The sequence below is a fragment of the Ictidomys tridecemlineatus genome, chromosome 6 (assembly GCF_052094955.1).
Source record: "Ictidomys tridecemlineatus isolate mIctTri1 chromosome 6, mIctTri1.hap1, whole genome shotgun sequence".
Lineage (NCBI taxonomy): Eukaryota > Metazoa > Chordata > Mammalia > Rodentia > Sciuridae > Ictidomys > Ictidomys tridecemlineatus.
In genome coordinates this window covers 93775752-93792616 of record NC_135482.1, presented here as the reverse complement: position 1 = coordinate 93792616, position 16865 = coordinate 93775752, and the positions used below count along the sequence as shown (strand labels likewise).

At 42.5% G+C, this 16865-nt stretch overlaps 1 protein-coding gene across 1 annotated transcript in view; it reads right to left on the bottom strand.

Moving 5' to 3' along the window:
• Positions 1 to 577: 577 nt before the first annotated feature.
• Positions 578 to 16865, bottom strand: part of Grin2b (glutamate ionotropic receptor NMDA type subunit 2B) — a 401948-nt gene continuing 385660 nt past the window's right edge. The window contains exons 12-15 of the mRNA XM_078015203.1: positions 11742 to 11902; positions 9862 to 10049; positions 7071 to 7309; positions 578 to 4735 (exon numbers count right to left, since the gene is read on the bottom strand). Of these exons, the coding sequence (XP_077871329.1) occupies positions 2879 to 4735; positions 7071 to 7309; positions 9862 to 10049; positions 11742 to 11902 (2445 nt within the window). The 3' untranslated portion in view covers positions 578 to 2878. The remainder of the gene's footprint in view (positions 4736 to 7070; positions 7310 to 9861; positions 10050 to 11741; positions 11903 to 16865) is intronic.

The following is a 16865-nucleotide window of genomic DNA, read 5'->3' as shown; positions in this document are numbered from 1 at the left end:
TAATTTGACCTCAGTTCTGTTTCAAACCCTTTTGGGAACCTTTGCTGTGCTAGGTATTGACAGGGAAAATCTGGTGCCACCAGCTTGTCTTTGATGGAGTGCTGGTACCCTATGTCTACCCAGAAGACCACAGTCCGACGGGGCTCTGCTAGGAGCCAAACTGGACCCAGCAAAGCCCAGGCCAAATTGCATGAACACTTCTCAAAGACCAGCGAGAAGACTGGCTTGGGGGTGGGGGGGCATGGACACAAACTATTTTCCCCTGGCTTGTTCACCATAGTGGCTTCCATTCACATTCACTTTTTCCAGACACCCTGAAGCAAAAGCCATACAAAACAATTCCCCCAACGGAAAACAAAAACCTGTAACAAAACACTGTTTTCCCCTTCATTCCCATCCCCACCCCACTCCCTCCAGCCCAACACCCTGAATACTCACAAGAGAACACTTTATCTATACAAAATTAATTAGAAAACAAAATATTTACATATGAAATAAACACCATCTTGATTTCTGTAGCCAGTGGAGACCAACAGAGCCCCCTGTGTTCTAGATTGCTGTTCGCTAGGATAGTTGGTTTGGTTTTTTTTTTTTTTTTTTTTATTTTAAAGGGGTGAGGTAAGAGGAAGAGTGAGGGGATGAGCCCCTGACCCTTGGACAGAGCCAGGGTGAAGCGATGTTTCTATGGCCCTTCTCGTTCTTCCTCCTGGAGAGACGCCTCACGCCCTCTGTCCTCTCTCTCAAAGTCTTTCCTTGAATCTAAGGTAAAGCACTCCGTGCTCCTCTCTCCAAATCTGTGAGAGGTTCAGCCCCTTGCCCCCACGTTCATTTTAGAAAGAAAACAAAGCATTACAAGGCCTTCAGTTGGCTTTAAAATGAAAGATACTGAGGTAAAAATCAAGGAGGAGGACGGGGGACAGCAGTCGAGGGCAGGGAAGGAGGAAGGGTCGTGAGGCAGGGCCATCAGGAAGGCAAAGAGCAGCCCTGGAGTATGTGACGTGAAGAGACATGGCAGCTTCCTTCCAGAGGAGGATGAGCACCTTTCTGGTTTATGTGTCCTGTGTGCAACAAGGCGATCCTGTGGTCAAGCTTCCAATCAGACCCGGGGCTCTTTGGATGCCACCCTGTGAGAGGAGGATGGCAGGACAGTGGAACTGACCCATAGAATACCCCCACCCCAAGTTCCAGGACCGGCAGTGACAATACTCATTTCCCTTCTCAATTTTCCAACTTTAAGTGAAGGGGGCATCACATCTGCCAGTACCCTCATCCCTGGAGTTTTACACACACACACATACATATATATATATTTACTTTTGAATGGTACAATCTGAGAGGGAACAGAGGTGTTGCAGGAAGGTGGAAGGGCTTCTACCAAGAGAGTTCCCACTGGGCTCAAGTCACATTCCCAGGGAGCCAGGCCCAAGGAGGTAGTGGGAGAGTCCCTCCCGCCTACCGTTCCCCACTTCCAGATCAATTCCCTTCTCTCCAGGCCTCCCGAGCTGTGCTCACGGGGGTAGGCTCATGCTCTTCACTGTCTGTTCCCTATCAGTTGTCATCAGTTCTAGGGGAACAAGCCTGCTTTTCTAGCTCCAGGCTAAGTAAGAAGGGATCAAAGCATTGAAAACATCCCCCTCTCTCACTTACCCTACCATAAATGACTCCCCTCTTCCTCAGAGCCTTACTGAGCTTCTCCCCAAACCTTGCCAGTTGAGGGTCTAAAAGCTCAACAGAGCTTTATGGAGACTTTTGCTCTCAAGTGTGCGCAAAAGAATTATGGCTGCCTCTATTTCCCTTTAGCCTTCCTGGAAAGTTCTTGACCCAAACCAATGGAACTCACTGGCAATCAATGAAAAATCATTTTAGTATCTTGCTTTTGTAGGATTGTCTCCCTTTCTTTTTTGCTTTTAGCACAGAATCTTCTTTGTCAAGAACTTCCATTCCTCATTCAGGAAGGTGAAGGGGACAGACAGCAGACACTCAGATAACATATGACCCTCTCTGTTTGTATATAAGCCAAAATGAGTGCATTGCTCAGGGATATGGAAGGAATCAGCACAATGAGTCAAGTTGCCTTCTCTACATTTAGAGGCACCTGACCGCCCATGTGTGCAAGTATACATGGACATACATGCACACACGATCCCCTGCTGTTGCCTTCAATGCACCATATAACACTATAAAGAACTTTCTAGTTTGTTCAGGAATCCCCTCAGCCACCAATGACCTTTCACTCCAGTTCACTGCTAATGAATCTCATGGAGTTGAAGCAAACTTTTTTTTTTTTTTTTTGGCTTATATATAAACACACAAGGCCTCCTACCCTCCCTTTGGCACACCATCCCTGTGCAGATGTCATCCACCCAACAAGAATTTAGCAAAAGCCTCTTTTCATTCACAAGCAGTATGCTAAATGGTCTCACTTAGATGCTTTTGCTTCCTCACCTAAACAGAAAGATTAAGTTTGGGAAAAGCTACTCCCGTGCTCACATGGCTTCCTTTTGCTTCTCCTGGCTTCACTCAAGGTAGATGGCAAAGAGCTCTTCCTTCCCTGCTAGGAGGAAGCTCGCATGCAGTACTTCCTTTCTCCTCTGAACCCTCCCGCGCTGAGAGGGCCCGTTTCAGCCCTCTTATGGGAACAGGAATGGCGCACAGATCTGGGGAGGAGAGGAGAACTGTGAAAAGGAGGAGGGATGGTGCTGGTCACCAGGGTTGCCTTCAGCAAGAACCAGAACTCCAGGATCCCATAAATAAACTAAAAGAACAAGAAAGGAGCAAATGGGAACCAAGTTCACCCCGACCCCCTCCGTGACATGCGCACCACACGACCCGCAGCCCTACCCCTCCCATACCCACCTTAACCTCTCTCTTCCCTCACTCAGACATCAGACTCAATACTAGAAAGTTTCTCATAAACATGCCCATTGCTGGAGCCATTGAAAGCCCTGGGGTTTTTGTTGTTAGGCACACAGGGGTTGGACTGGTTCCCTATACAGATGTCCTTCTGGAAACGGCCTGGCACAGCCCCATGAAGGGCCGAGACCACCGGCTTGTTGGTGACAAGGGCCCGGAAGTCCGGCCTGGCTTTCGACGCCCCTGCCACAGTGGGCTGCCTGAAGAAGTAGGATTTGCTGCCATGGAGCAAGCACTGGTCGTCCCCAAAAGTGGGGATGAAAGGGTTTTGCGTGACCCGGTCAGGGTAGAGCGACTTGCTGAGCATGTAGCCGCCGCCGGGGTTGTTGTGGTGGTGGTGTCCGGCAGTGGGCACTGAGGACTTGTTGTTGGCAAAGGTGCTCTCGCCGGCTGGCATCTCAAACATGTGGGCGTAGGGGCTCCCGTCCAGGAAACGGCCCTTGTCTTTCAGGCTCACGCTGCGCGGGGCCAAGGCGGCTTCTTCCTTCTGCAGGTCCACGAAGGTGTCGTACGAGTGCTGCCGGCGCAGTTTGTTCCGATTCTTCTTCTGGGCCTTGGAATTAGTCGGGCTCTGAGGATACTTGGTGGCGGAGGCGTTGGACGTCACCGCCACGGGGGCAGCCGGCTGGTCCAGTTCCTGCAGGGAGTTGTCCTCGCTGATGTCGTACAGGTTGCCAGCCTTCTTGCAGGCCTCGCACCGGATGCACGCCTGCCGGCCCGAGTTCTGACCTGCCACCGTCGTCGAGTAGTTGTGCAGCTTGGAGGGACAGCTGCGGCAGAAGTTGCCCCCAGACCGGTCATCCCAGTCCACGTTGGTCAGGTTCTTCTCCCAGGGAGCTGGTACCCCGCTGACCACGCCGTGTTTGTCGCCCGACGGGTGTTTGAGGTGCGACCTGTTAGTACAGGGCCCTCCTCCGCTGACCGAGTCGCGCTTGAAGTCGTCGCTCCGCTCCTTGTAGATATCGGTCAGGTCCACGTGCTCCCAGTGAGGGGAGTTCTCCTTGGTTCGGAACTGGTCCAGGTAAAAGTCCCGCAACCCTTCCTTGTCCCTGAAATAGCGCTTGTGGTCAGGGGAGCGGGGCGGTCGGCGACGGTAGGCCAGCTCGATCTCGTCGAACTCCCGCCGGGACTTGGCCGAGGCTGGCCGCTTCTTCAGGCTGTCCTTGTACTGCTGCTTACGCCTCTTGGCTGCGTTGCCTTCGATGTTTCCGTAGGTGACCGTGTGGGTGGAGATGTCCGAGACATCTGAGCGGATCAAGTCGTCGTGGCCACTGTAGCGGTCGCTCTTGAAGGAGAACTTGCCGTACAGGTCACTTAGCTGGCTGTGTTTGGAGGAGGGCAGGCCAATGTCCAGGGGCTTCTTGCTGATGGACCTGGGCTGGGTGGTGAAGGGTGGGTTGTCACAGTCGTAGAGCCCGTCGATGGAGCTGGTGCTGCCGATGCTGTGCGGCCTGTGGTGGTGGTGGTAGTGGTCTTGGTACACGTTGCTGTCCTTCAGCTGCAGATTGCCAAACGTTCTCTCCACCTCGCTGATGTAGTCGCTGAAGAGGTTCTCCTCGCAGGGCGGGTTGTTATAGGACTTGCAGTCGGAATGGGTGAAGCTGCGGCGGTGCTCTGAGATGTCATAGACGGATGACTCGCGGCGGATGAAGTCCAAGGCGCTCTGGGGTGAGCCATTCACGCCAGAGAGGTTGGCCATGTTCTTGGCCGTGCGGAGCAAGCGCAGGATGTTGGAGTGTGTGTTGTTCATGGTCGCCGTGGGGGAGTTCATCACAGATTGGCGTTCTTCAATCGCCACTCCATGAATGCAGCTGTAGATACCCTGAAGCAAAATACCATGGGACAGATGAGATTCAGGAAAGCTAAAAATGACCATAAACCACATTCTACAACCAAGACATTCCTAGAAGCCAGAGAAAGCACAAAGCAGATAGTTTTATCCACTCTTACAAGATGTAGCTAGAAGATTGCCTGTATCATCCCCTTGAATTCAGCGAACCTCATTTCATGAGTTAAGGTTAGTGTCCTGGCCATCAGAGAGGAGCCTTGGCTGAAACAAGTGATTTGAACAAATAGACTGGAATTACAAAACATGACATTCCTGATTCAACTCCACCACTGACTTGATTTTTCTTCTATGCCCAGATTTTCACATTTTAAGAACAAGGTCATGATATGAACCCACAGTTAAAAAAAATCAAAAAAACCAAAAAACTCAGCCTTCTGGAAATAGGTGGCAATGCTCTACAGATACTGAGGATGCTCTGCTCTAGCTGGTTACTCCCGAATGGCAGAAAAGGGGCGCAGTAGCTCACAGTTGCCACTCTTTTCCAACTTTGACAAAATTTGAGCAGTTTTTAGAATTTCGGTCACCAAAAAACAGCTGAATAATTCTGTTCTTTAGTCAAGCATGAACCAAACTCACACAGAGAACTAGGAAGCCTGGGGTCAAAGAAGAATTTTTCTCCTACTGTGCCCTACACCATGGGAGGGAAAATTGGGACAAATATCAGATACTAGGTATGAATAAATAACTCCCTTGTTGAATTCTCTTATTTATTCTCCTGTTAACTCTCAATTTCCTTCTTATACTTTCTCACCCACTTAATATTATCATAAATAATGTTTTATCATCTTAGCATTGATAGAAAGCTTCCTGTGTACAACTCTTTATATTGGGCAGTGAAAAACAGCATCCATGAGAAGGAAGCCCTGGGCTCCTGGTTGGCCTCCTAGGTCCACTTCTAAAGTCAAATCAACCTACTGCTCACCTCTTGTTCCCTGCCTTGAAAGGTAGACAAACTGAACTTTTCTCCCTGGTAAGGGAAAGTATTAAAGAAGAAGTGCTGAATTGTGTCTTTGCAATAAGGGAAATAAATTTGGAAATGGATGTTCTCCCATGGATAGGAATAAAAACAGAGAAGGTTAGAAGGAGAATGGCAGCTAAGTGGGAAAGAAGAAGGGAACCTATTGTCCCAGAGGACATCACAAGGTCATAGTTACTCTCCATTCTGTCCTTGTCCTTCTATCTAACCCTTCTTTTTCTATGACCTGGAGAAAATGCCAAGCATTTTTCCTCTCTCAAGGGACTAATAATGTCAAAAGGTATAAGCAGGATTCCTATTACAGGTCATCAGTTTCTTTTGCTTCTGTGATTGCCTTATCTTGGGACTTGGGGAAGGGCTGTGCAGTAGAACAACCCAAATTGGACTGTAACCAATGCAAGTTCCATTCTCCTATTCCAGTGGTACTTATTGACCTCAATCAACTCAGCCAGAGAGGAAATGGAGAATTGTTCCCTATCAGTGAAATACTACAGGAAAATTACCAAAAAAAAAAACCAATTTAATGAGAAATCCATTTACTTTCATAACTTCATTTGAGGCAAAGTTGGTCATATTTGGAAAGTGGACCTCAATCCCAAAATGTAATTTGAGTTGACTGCTCATGAGTGGGCCCCATGACCTTATTAAAAAAATCAAAAAGAGGTCCACTTTGTTTTTTAAACTCCTGTCTGTGATATCTTGTTGATGTACAAAACTGTTCCTGATGCCTCACTTTAGATTAGAACTGAAGAAGTGACCTAAAGAATGACCTAAGAGTTATACTCTTGTTCCAATTAAGGAAGTTACTGGAATATAAATTTCTTGTGAGTCAGGACTTATTTCTGAAGGTCCTGTTAAGCTCTTCAACTCCTTATACTCCACTCATGATTAAAACATAGGAATAGTGAGACCACCATTAATATACCTTTGTTTGTTAGAATTAGAGAGAGATGTTTCATTCCATTGTTTAAATAGAAATGTGACTCTTTTAAAGGATTAAATGATTAATACAGCCTATAAAGAATTGACTAATGGTGATGAAAAGCATTTGGGGAAAAGCCAAACTTTCCATTTTGATGGATCTGCCAGTTCTTATTGCAAACCAAATGCCCAAATCCCACATGGAAAGGTATTTCTTAAAGGAAATATAGTATCACTTTTTTTTTGGTCCTCTTGAAATATCACAAAAACTTCTAGTGAAATGCATGATGTAATTTCTTGCTCTAGCAACATAAGGCTGGAGTTAGTGCCCTCTTGGGGTCTCTCTGTTTTGCACAGTGCTAGGCTAAGCTATCCTTAACAAGCTCTAGGCATCTAAATCAAAGCACTTACTCTGCTGATGGAGAAGACCATGCCAGGCTTGCCAGAACAGACACCCATAAAGCAATGCCGGAACTGCCAATAGAAAAGGTGTTCACAGATGAAGGTGATAAGGCTGAGTGCCATGGCTGCCCCCAACATGTAGAAGACGCCCGCCATGTTGTCAATGTCCAGCTGGCTGCTCATGACCTCATTCTTCTCATTGTGGCAAATGCCAGTGAGCCAGAGAGCTTCCAGTTCTTCCATCTCCCCTGGAGACAGGGCAGAGAAGAAAAATAGATAAAGGGGAAAGAGTAGGAGAGGAATAGAGAAATGAGGGAAAGAGGAATATTAAGGAAGAGAGAAAAAAACAAGAGAGAGAAAGAGACAAGGAGACACAAAGAAAGAAAATGAATAAAGAGAGTTAATAGTAATTTTATTAATACCATTATATGTTAGCTCATCAATGTATTCAATAGGTATTTAGTGAAAACTCAATGAAGATAGTGCAGGTAATACAAAGACATGACACATTGACACTGCTCCCTTTTACCTGCCCAGTGTAAATTGATATACGTAAATGATCAATATGACAAGCTATCTGTTATGCAGGCAAGAGTTTAAATTACTGAGAGTAATTTGGTGGATGGAGGGTAGCTAGTGGGCTTTCGTGGGGGAGGTAGGACCTGGGATTGGGCATGATGGATTAGTGAATTTTAATTTATCTTTTACAAAAAGGTACTCCAGGCAGCAGAAATACCATGATCAATGGGAGGGAGGTGGGGAAATACAAGCTTGTTTAAGAAGAGGCAGGAAGAACAGTTTAAACAGAATAACAGTCAGCAGAAGAAGCCAAGTAAAAAACACCCACCGATGCAAGAATTCTGAGGACATCAGTGTCAGACTAAGCACTTTGCACTTTATTTTACAGACAGTGGGAACAACATAATCAAACAAGTGATTCAGAAACTTGCTCTTACAATTGCACAAAGCAGACTCACTCGGCAGGGGAAGGAGAGACAGAGAGAATAGCAGAGAATTGGTTGGTTCCCTAGGGTCCCTTAGATTTACAAATTTCTTGTTGAAGAGGAAAATACAAATAAATATATAACAGCAAACTAGGAGTAAGCTTGAATAAAAGAAGACCACCCAAATCATATCTGAGGGCTCTTAACGCCGCATAAGGATGCTTTCATTACTTAAATTCTGTCAGATTCCAATGGCCTTTACCTACTTCACAGGATACTAGGAATTAGAAAGGTAGAAATTCTAGGCTAAAGGGAAATGGAATAAACCATATGCCCTGGAATGTCTCTTATCCTAGAGAAGCACAGTTCAGAAAATCTCATGAAGAAATTGTCCATTCTAACAGTTACAATTTGATTAAAAATGTGGACTTTGCATGATCTGAGTAATGTTTTGGCAACTTCTGCAGAATCATCTCTAGTGTTGCTCTTCCCCATAGGTACAGGCTCCATTTTTTCCTACAAGTGACAACCCTGAGTTACAGAAGCTCTTATACCAGGGCTTAGAAACACTCTAGCTATACCCACTTGCTCTTTTGATATTAATACAATCACTTTTTACACAAACCATGCTTTTCCTAACTAAGGGAACAGCCGAGATCACCTGGAGTCTGGGAATCTACCTCTGATTTTCTGCTTCTGATCTCATCCCTAACGGCAAAGATTCTGCAGACATAATTGAGAGAGCCACTTGGTTGATGGGCTGTGGAGCCATGTGGAGGAAGGCTGTTCATCTGTAACTGGATTAGATTCTGTGAGGATGACAGGAAGAGTAGGTGCTTTGGATAATAAAGTGAAGAGAAATGCAGAAGACAAGGGTATAATGAAATAGAAGAGATTTTTCTCAGTGCAAGCTGGCTGCTCAATCTGCTGCCAGAAATGACACAGGCGAGTGCCTTATGGTGCCTGCCTCTGTGAACCCCTGGCCTGCCTCCTACCTCTTCCAGCTGAAAGAGGAAGGTAGGAGGGAAGGAAGGAAGAGTAGACAACTATGCCTTCATTTCCCTGCCCTTTCTCTGGGCACATAAAGAGTCCTTCCACAGTTCCAGCTACTGTTTGGGCCACATGTAAAATGACTGGTTGGAACATCTAATACCAGTCTCTTCTACTTTTTCCTGGAAGGTCTGATTACACCCTGCAATATTGAAACACAACTTGTGACCAACTATTTTAATCTTCTCCCTCATCCTTCACCCAATATGGGTTGAACTGTGTCCCCACCTCCCCACCATAATTCATGTGTTGAAGTCCTGACCCCCAGTACCTTAGGATGTGTCTTTATTTGGAAATAGGGTAATTGTAGATTTAATTTGTTAAGATGATGTCATACTGGAGCACAGTGGTCCCCCAGTCCAATATGAATAATCTTAAGAGATACGTTCAGAGGGAAAATGTGCATACATGTAGGATGCCATGTGAACATGGAGGCAGGGCTCAGGGTGAAGCTTCTACAAGCCAAGGAAGACCAAATATGGCCAGCAAACAATCAGAAGCTTGGGGAGAGGACTCAAATAGTCTCTCTCACAATCCCCAGGAGGAACTAACCCTACCAACACCCTGATTTCCAACCTCTAGCCTCCAGAACTGTGAGAGGATAAGTTTCTGTTTAAGTCAATGTTCATGGTACTTTGTTATGGCAACCCTAGAAATCTAGCATATTCTCAAATTTCATTATATACTGTGAGATGCTTTTTTTGTGCAAATGCATAGGTTAGAGGAACAGAGATGGAAGAAGGGTTGATATTTTGAACTGGCCATTGGAGGAGGACAAATGGGCACTTTCCCTTTCTTTAACTCACCATCTCCAAACAGCTGCAGGATAGCAAGGTCCACCTGGCGCTTCCACCCAGAGTCTTTCTGAATGGCAATGCCATAACCAGTGGAGGCAAAGACCTTGCCGCTGCCAATGGTGACCAGCTTGCAGCCTTCGTCTCTGCCCGCCATGTAGTTCAACACTGCTGCATCATAGATGAAGGCATCCAGCTTCCTGCACAGGAAAGAAGTAAACAAAATCCAAAAGAGGAATTTCAGAACAAAACTAAACAAGGGGCCATTAATATGAAGCAGCAGGATTTCATAAAGCTATGTAGAGAACTGGTTCAAAGTAAGGCTCAAGTTGGACTACTGCCAGAATCTAAAGCCCAAATCCCAGGCTGTTCTTTATGTGATTTCAGGTTGAAAAGGAGGTGATCTTTCCCTCCCACTGGGAATGACAAGAATGTATGTTGGGCCTGAAGCCAACTCATAAGCTGTGTCTGAAAAGGAGAGGGAGTAAGAAGGAATCAATAAAAATAATAACAGAAATAATGAGAAGTAAGCGCCACAATGATAACAAATAGCAGGGGTAAGATTTATATAACATTTTTCATTTCTCAGTTCATTACAGTCCAGAGTGGGGATAAGTGTAGGTGTACGTGTTCCAATAGATGTGCAATGCTATTTTTGTGGTCAGGAAGGTTCCAATATTCCGTTGTATGGCACAAGGACAGAGGTGAGTGGTTGGGGTGGTGGCAGCACAGGCTTGTCAAGAACAAATGAGAGACTACAAGGGAAGGTAACATATGGAAGAACTCAGATCTCCCCAATTCCTAAATGATCAGGACCTCATTCTGTGGGTTCTCTTTGATAAGGTAGGAACACATAGAGAAAAGCCTTGGACTAAGGGCAGGAAGGCATGAATCAAAGCTTAAAACCAACATTTACACATAGCAAAGCTAGAGGAAGGAACTCCCATAAAGCCCAAAAGGTAATAGAGAGGTCTGAAAAAAGAAAAACATGTATCATCCCCTGTACTTTTGCAAAGCAAGTAGTTTTGTCCCTCCCTGAGAAACAAACAAAAACAATCCTTTCTTCCATGATACACCATGAGACATTTTATAAAAGGTGCCCCAGAGAAAGTGGCATACCAAAAAGACAAAGCTCTGATATGATTGAGAATTGGGGGTTCAGACTACCCAAAGCTGTCCTACCCCAAGTCCAAATTAAATCTTCTGAAATCCCATGCAAACGTATTGATGGTATAATAAGTAACCACGTGTCACAGGGATACTGAGAGGAAGTCCACCTGCTGCTAGTCATTATGTGACATGTAAAGCCCCATTTGATCCCCAAATCCCAAATTCTATAATGCCTGTCCCTTTCTACAGGTCTGGCTTCTGGAGACTAAATGAACAAAAGGATAATCAACATATTTGTAATTCACGAATTTCTTTTAATGAACAAAAACTCTTAGATCCAACAAAAGCTGGAATTGGAGATCAGTCAATACTTGCTTACTTTTTGTTATCTAAAAACGTTTACACTTTTTGTTCTGTCTATAACACACCAGAACCATCATTTTCACTTCTTAGAGTACAGGTTTTATTTCATGAGTAACGAATGAGGCTTATCCTTGACTCTTTCCTTCTATTTTAATATCTACTTCATTTATTTTATGGTTACATTTGTGCAAGTAAAAAGTAATTTCTAAAAAAAATGCAGAAGTAATAGCATAGGAATCTTTGTACACAGGTTTGAATCACATTGTCAAGTGTAACTTGGAAATCCATAAACAGTAAATAAAGTCTTTGATCTTATGTTATGTGGCACCATGCACGGTATACTAGTATGTCTGATTCAATACATGTTTAATAAATTCGAGGAACATATCAAGCACTCTCAGATGGGAAGATGTTCTTACCCTGTTTTCAGGGAGAGCAAAGCATCATCCACACCTCTCTGGTTGAACTTTCCCATGTAGGCATGCATTTCTGCATAATTGTTACGAATATTCCTCTCTGTGCTGCCATTGGGCACAGTCCCAAAGCGGAAAGGGGGTGAGAAGTCATTAGGTCTCTGGAACTGGAGAGAGAAAGAGACAGGGAGGGAGAGAAAAAGAGAAAAGGAAAGAAAATGCTTTAGAAAATGTGAAGAGACATTAAGTTAGCATTAGTGGTTTTGTAATGGAAGGAACCCAACTATAATTCACTCAACACATTAGCCTCCATGCAGGAGCCCACAGTAATTGCTATCTGGAAGTGGACTTCAATTCAACTCAATTTAATACATATTGTTGGGAGATTTCTATTTGCCCAAACCTGACTTTAATCTATGACCCTTGTGTGTTTGTTTTATGCACACTGCACAACACCAGGGATGATGGGCCAGCTAGCATAATTGTGGTGGAACAGCCACCCTTCTTTCTGAAAATTGGATAAAATCTGCATCCTGTCCTCTTAATTTATGAAACTAAATACATCATCATTGTACTATTAAGGTTAGAGGGCCTCTGTGAGGTGAGTTATATTGTATTCCTAAAGATAATGTGTTGAGTATCAAATATATTTTGCTAAAAATTTTTCTCTTGACTTTCCGAGTATTCAAAACTCATAATTCTCCTATATGAATTATAGGATAAATTGTAAAATCAAATATAATTTAAATTATGTTTCTCCCTTTGCTTAAACTCTGAGAGTGGATCTCCAGTGTCTACTGTAAAACACTGTAATCTCTTGGATTTTCACCCCATGACATCGGGTTTATTTTTGGTTATTACCCTGCAATGAGTAAGTCTTTAAGTTGCTTTCTGAGCACATAATTTGTTCATTTGCATCTTCAGAGTCTCATATCGTCTATCTTTTCAGCACAAACTCACCCTTGTCTCTAGCCAATTCATGTTCTTCATTTCAAAATATCACTCAAAGCAATTTCTTCAGGAAATCTTCTGTGGATTCTTTCTTCTATCAAGTTTACCCAAAGTGATCCATTAGCATTTGTTATTCTGGTTTAGATCACTGTAATTCATACTAAAAATTTAATTACTCTCTAAAAGTTCTAGCTAAGTAATGAGAGCTAGTCTCTGATGTAGTCATTAAGAGTTCAAGGTGTAGATTGCAACAGATGTGGATAGAAGATCAGCTCTGCCACTTAATATCGTGTAACCTTGGGCATCATTTTCTATTATGCCTAGTTTTCAAGATTGTTATGAAAATGAAATTACAGAATGCACAAGAAACGCTTGACACAACAGCTGGCACACAGTAAATGATCAATAATTATTATCACATTATTTCAGATTCAAATCTATGTTCTACATTTCCTAGTAAATTTCAGGCTCTTGGTGATTCTTATTCTGTAAATAGAGCAGTGATCATTTAGAGTATGAACAGAGTAGTTCTGTTGTGCCTTGGCATAAAAAAGACAAAAGATGTTTAAAATCCTCTTAGTTTCAATCTGTACTAGTTACCTGGGAGAAATATTTGAAATAAAAACTGCCAATTCAAGAGAACTCTGAAGCTTTGGAATTACCTGGGCTTAGAAGCTATTCTTTTCCTTCTCCAAATTGGGGAGGGGACGGTCATGAGTCACAGAACATCACAGCACCAGAAGCCATAAGTGCCATCTTAACCACTCAGTGTAGCCATAGTTAAAAGTAGACTGGTACAGTGGTGTTAGGCAGTCTGGGTGCATCAAAAGACCACAGATTGCAAAAGCTCCCCCTCGGATTCATCACAGTGCTTTTGCCATTTAGAGTTTTTGAATATATATGTTTTTTTAAAATACTTTTTTTAGTTGTAAATGGACAAAAATACCTTTATTTTATTTTATTTATTTATCTTTATGTGGTGCAGAGGATCGAACCCAGTGCCTCACACATGCAAGACAAGCACTCTACCACTGCCCCACAACCCCAGCCAAGAGTTTTCGTATATTTTTCAAGGCTTCTAATTTTTAAGTTAAAATAAAGACACTACAGAAGAGTCAAAAAATTTCAGAGTTGAATGTGCGACTCAAGGACAAGTCATCTAAACTTTTCATTTTGACAAATGATGAAACTGAGGCCCAAAGATGATAAGTAATTTGCTCAACATCACACAGTGGCAGTGATCAGTGCCCAGCTCCCTCAGATTACAGTTTCTTCTCATTGTCCCCAGAAGGAGCAAGCTTAATGTAGCAGCTTTAATATAAAACTTCCAATATGCTTTATTGGAAGAGAGACACTAGAATGCTTTGCCTATAACTGCTGGATATAACATTTCAGATGTGTGAAGAAAGGTATCTTATAGATAGTATGGTAGGCAGCAATGTTACCAGATAAACTCCCTTTAGTCAGTAAGTCACCACTTTGTTAGGGCAATGACAACTGATGCGTGCAATGATGACTAAGCTACCCTAGAGCCCAAAGTACTTTCTAAAACATCAATGAAAGCTGTAATCCTGTCCTACACGGTTCAAGAATAAATTATTATGCTTTAGCTTTCTTTTGAGAATTGGCAATCTATGCAAGGTACATGAAATAATTTTTGATTAAACAAATGGAATCCCAAACTCAGAGTGCCTTACTTCCTGCTGAAGCTCCAGATACAAAATGTCCATACTGTTCTATAGTAACTTTTTTTTTTAAAGAGAGAGTGAGAGAGGAGAGAGAGAGATAGAGAAAGAATTTTTAGTATTTATTTTTTAGTTCTCGGCGGACACAACATCTTTGTTGGTATGTGGTGCTGAGGATCGAACCCGGGCCGCACGCATGCCAGGCGAGCACGCTACCGCCTGAGCCACATCCCCAGCCCCTCTATAGTAACTTTTAATTTTAAATTGTCTTTAGATTTTTAGGAGTTGTTTTATAACTTTTTCCCTGAGTAAATAAATGAAGAAAACAGTCTTTTTCCTTGAATAAATAAATGGTAAACAGTATAGAATAGCACGACAACTTGAAAAAGAAGCAACACCAAAGGAATTATATCCTGTGACTTCAAATTTTGCTGTAAAGCTCTAGGAATGATATTGGCATTATCCCCAATAGAATCATCGTGTCAGAATATGGGGCCCACACATATATAGTACAAAGGTAATTTAGTGCAGATATGCTAATTCTCAGCAAATGGTGTAGAAATAATTAGATATCTGTATGCAGAAAAAGACCTTATTCCACACCTCAGAAGATGTGTAGAAATTAACTCAAAAGTGAATGGTATACCTAAAGTAAAAATCCTAAAATTATAAAACTTCTAGGAGAAAATATTTGTAATCTGGATTTAGACAAAGATTTCTTATATACAACACCAAACCAAACACAATCTATAAAAGAGAACGAAAACAACCCAACAATGACCAAAAGATCAAAGATAAATTAGACTTTAACATTAGGAACTTCTTAAAAGATGCAGATAAGATCATGAAAAGATAAGCCACCAACTGGGAGAAAATATCTGAAAATAAATTAAAGCTATTAAAAAACAAATTAGATAATGACATAGCAAGACTTATATAGTTTAAGCATCTTTCATAAGAAAATAATCAGAGAAACCAACCAGTCAGTAATGGGAAGAATGAACTTCACACAGACCTATTGAAAGAACCTGTCTTGGAGGGAAATAATTTGGATTTGAACTTTGGCTGTCTCAGGCCAGTTGCTGGAACATGGGGGAATTTATTTAAATTTGTGGACCCCCTTGTGTCTGGAAGTACTGCTTTAATGAATAAGATAAAATGTAGGAAAGCACTTAACATCACATCTAGCACATGGTGGATTCTCAAAATTGTTAGCTGCTTCTGTGGCAATGAAATTCTGATATCTAAAATTGTCCTATGTAAGACAATGTTCTCTTAGATTGAAAAGTCTTGTTCTTGAATTTGTTCCTTAAACTAGGCCAGTCTGGGGGCCAACAGGGAGCGCATTGCCCCAGAATTAGCCAAAGCAGAAGCAGAAGTGAGCTGGCTTTTTCCTTTGAAAAGCCTTATACTACCTTGATAAGGTCTGAGAGGTTCAACTAAAATAGAGATTTTTAAAAAACTATTATTGAAACTTGAACTTTAGGAAAATTCACATTCATGAAGAACTGGAAAGATAAGTCACCAACTGGGAGAAAATATCTGTTCAAGGAGGCCCATGGGAAAGAAGGGGAAAAATGTCTTCCAAATATTTGATGCTTTCAATAAATGCCCTTGTATTAAAACTTATCACAGGGGCATGGGGCTGTGGCTCCTTGGTAGAGCACTTGCCTTGCACGTGTGAGGTTCTGGGTTCAATCTCAGCACCACATAAAAATAAATAAACAAAATAAAGGTATTGTGTCACTCTACAACTAAAAGAAATATCTAAAAAATTTTTTTAAAAAACTTACCCCAAGATGTAAGGCATTATTGTTTTACTTGAGTGGCAATCAGTGCTCTTTGGTTTGGAACAAGAACATTAAAGAACTAAATAAGACATTGTCTTGAATAAGACATTCAAGAACTAGAACGTCTTAAAATAGAACAGGAAGAATCTTAAAAAAAAAGAAACTTACAAAAAATTAGAAGTCCAATATACCAGTGGGATCTAAAATGAGATTAAAAATCTCAGTCTGATTTTAAGGTAGGATTTTTTTTTTTTTTTTTTTTTTTTTTTTTTTTTACTGTAGTCTTCATTAATCACGTTTTGCTTCATTAGAGGGCTTCCTTGACTTTAGAGTCCTTTTCTAGGATCCATTCAGACTGGGATTACTAAAACATAGATTTGAATAGGGAAATAGAAACACAGAAGAGAAGAAAACTTAAGAATCAGTCCCACTTCATAGATAAGAAAATCAAAGCCTTGGAGAGGTTAAGTACATGGCCCAAGGCCACACATGGTACAGTGGGACAATCTGACACTTGACTCCTGGGTGCTAAGTCAGTTGCCAGCTCAGATACAGTCAGAATAGTCCCCCCACTGCCTGTTGGGGAGAGAAGCCTGTAACAGGGGTCATGTGGTGAGGGTCTCCTTCCCTGTCTAGTGTATCAAATGTTAGCTTCCTCCTTTTCCCTTGGATTCAACACATGGCTCTCAGCAATTACTGTAAGC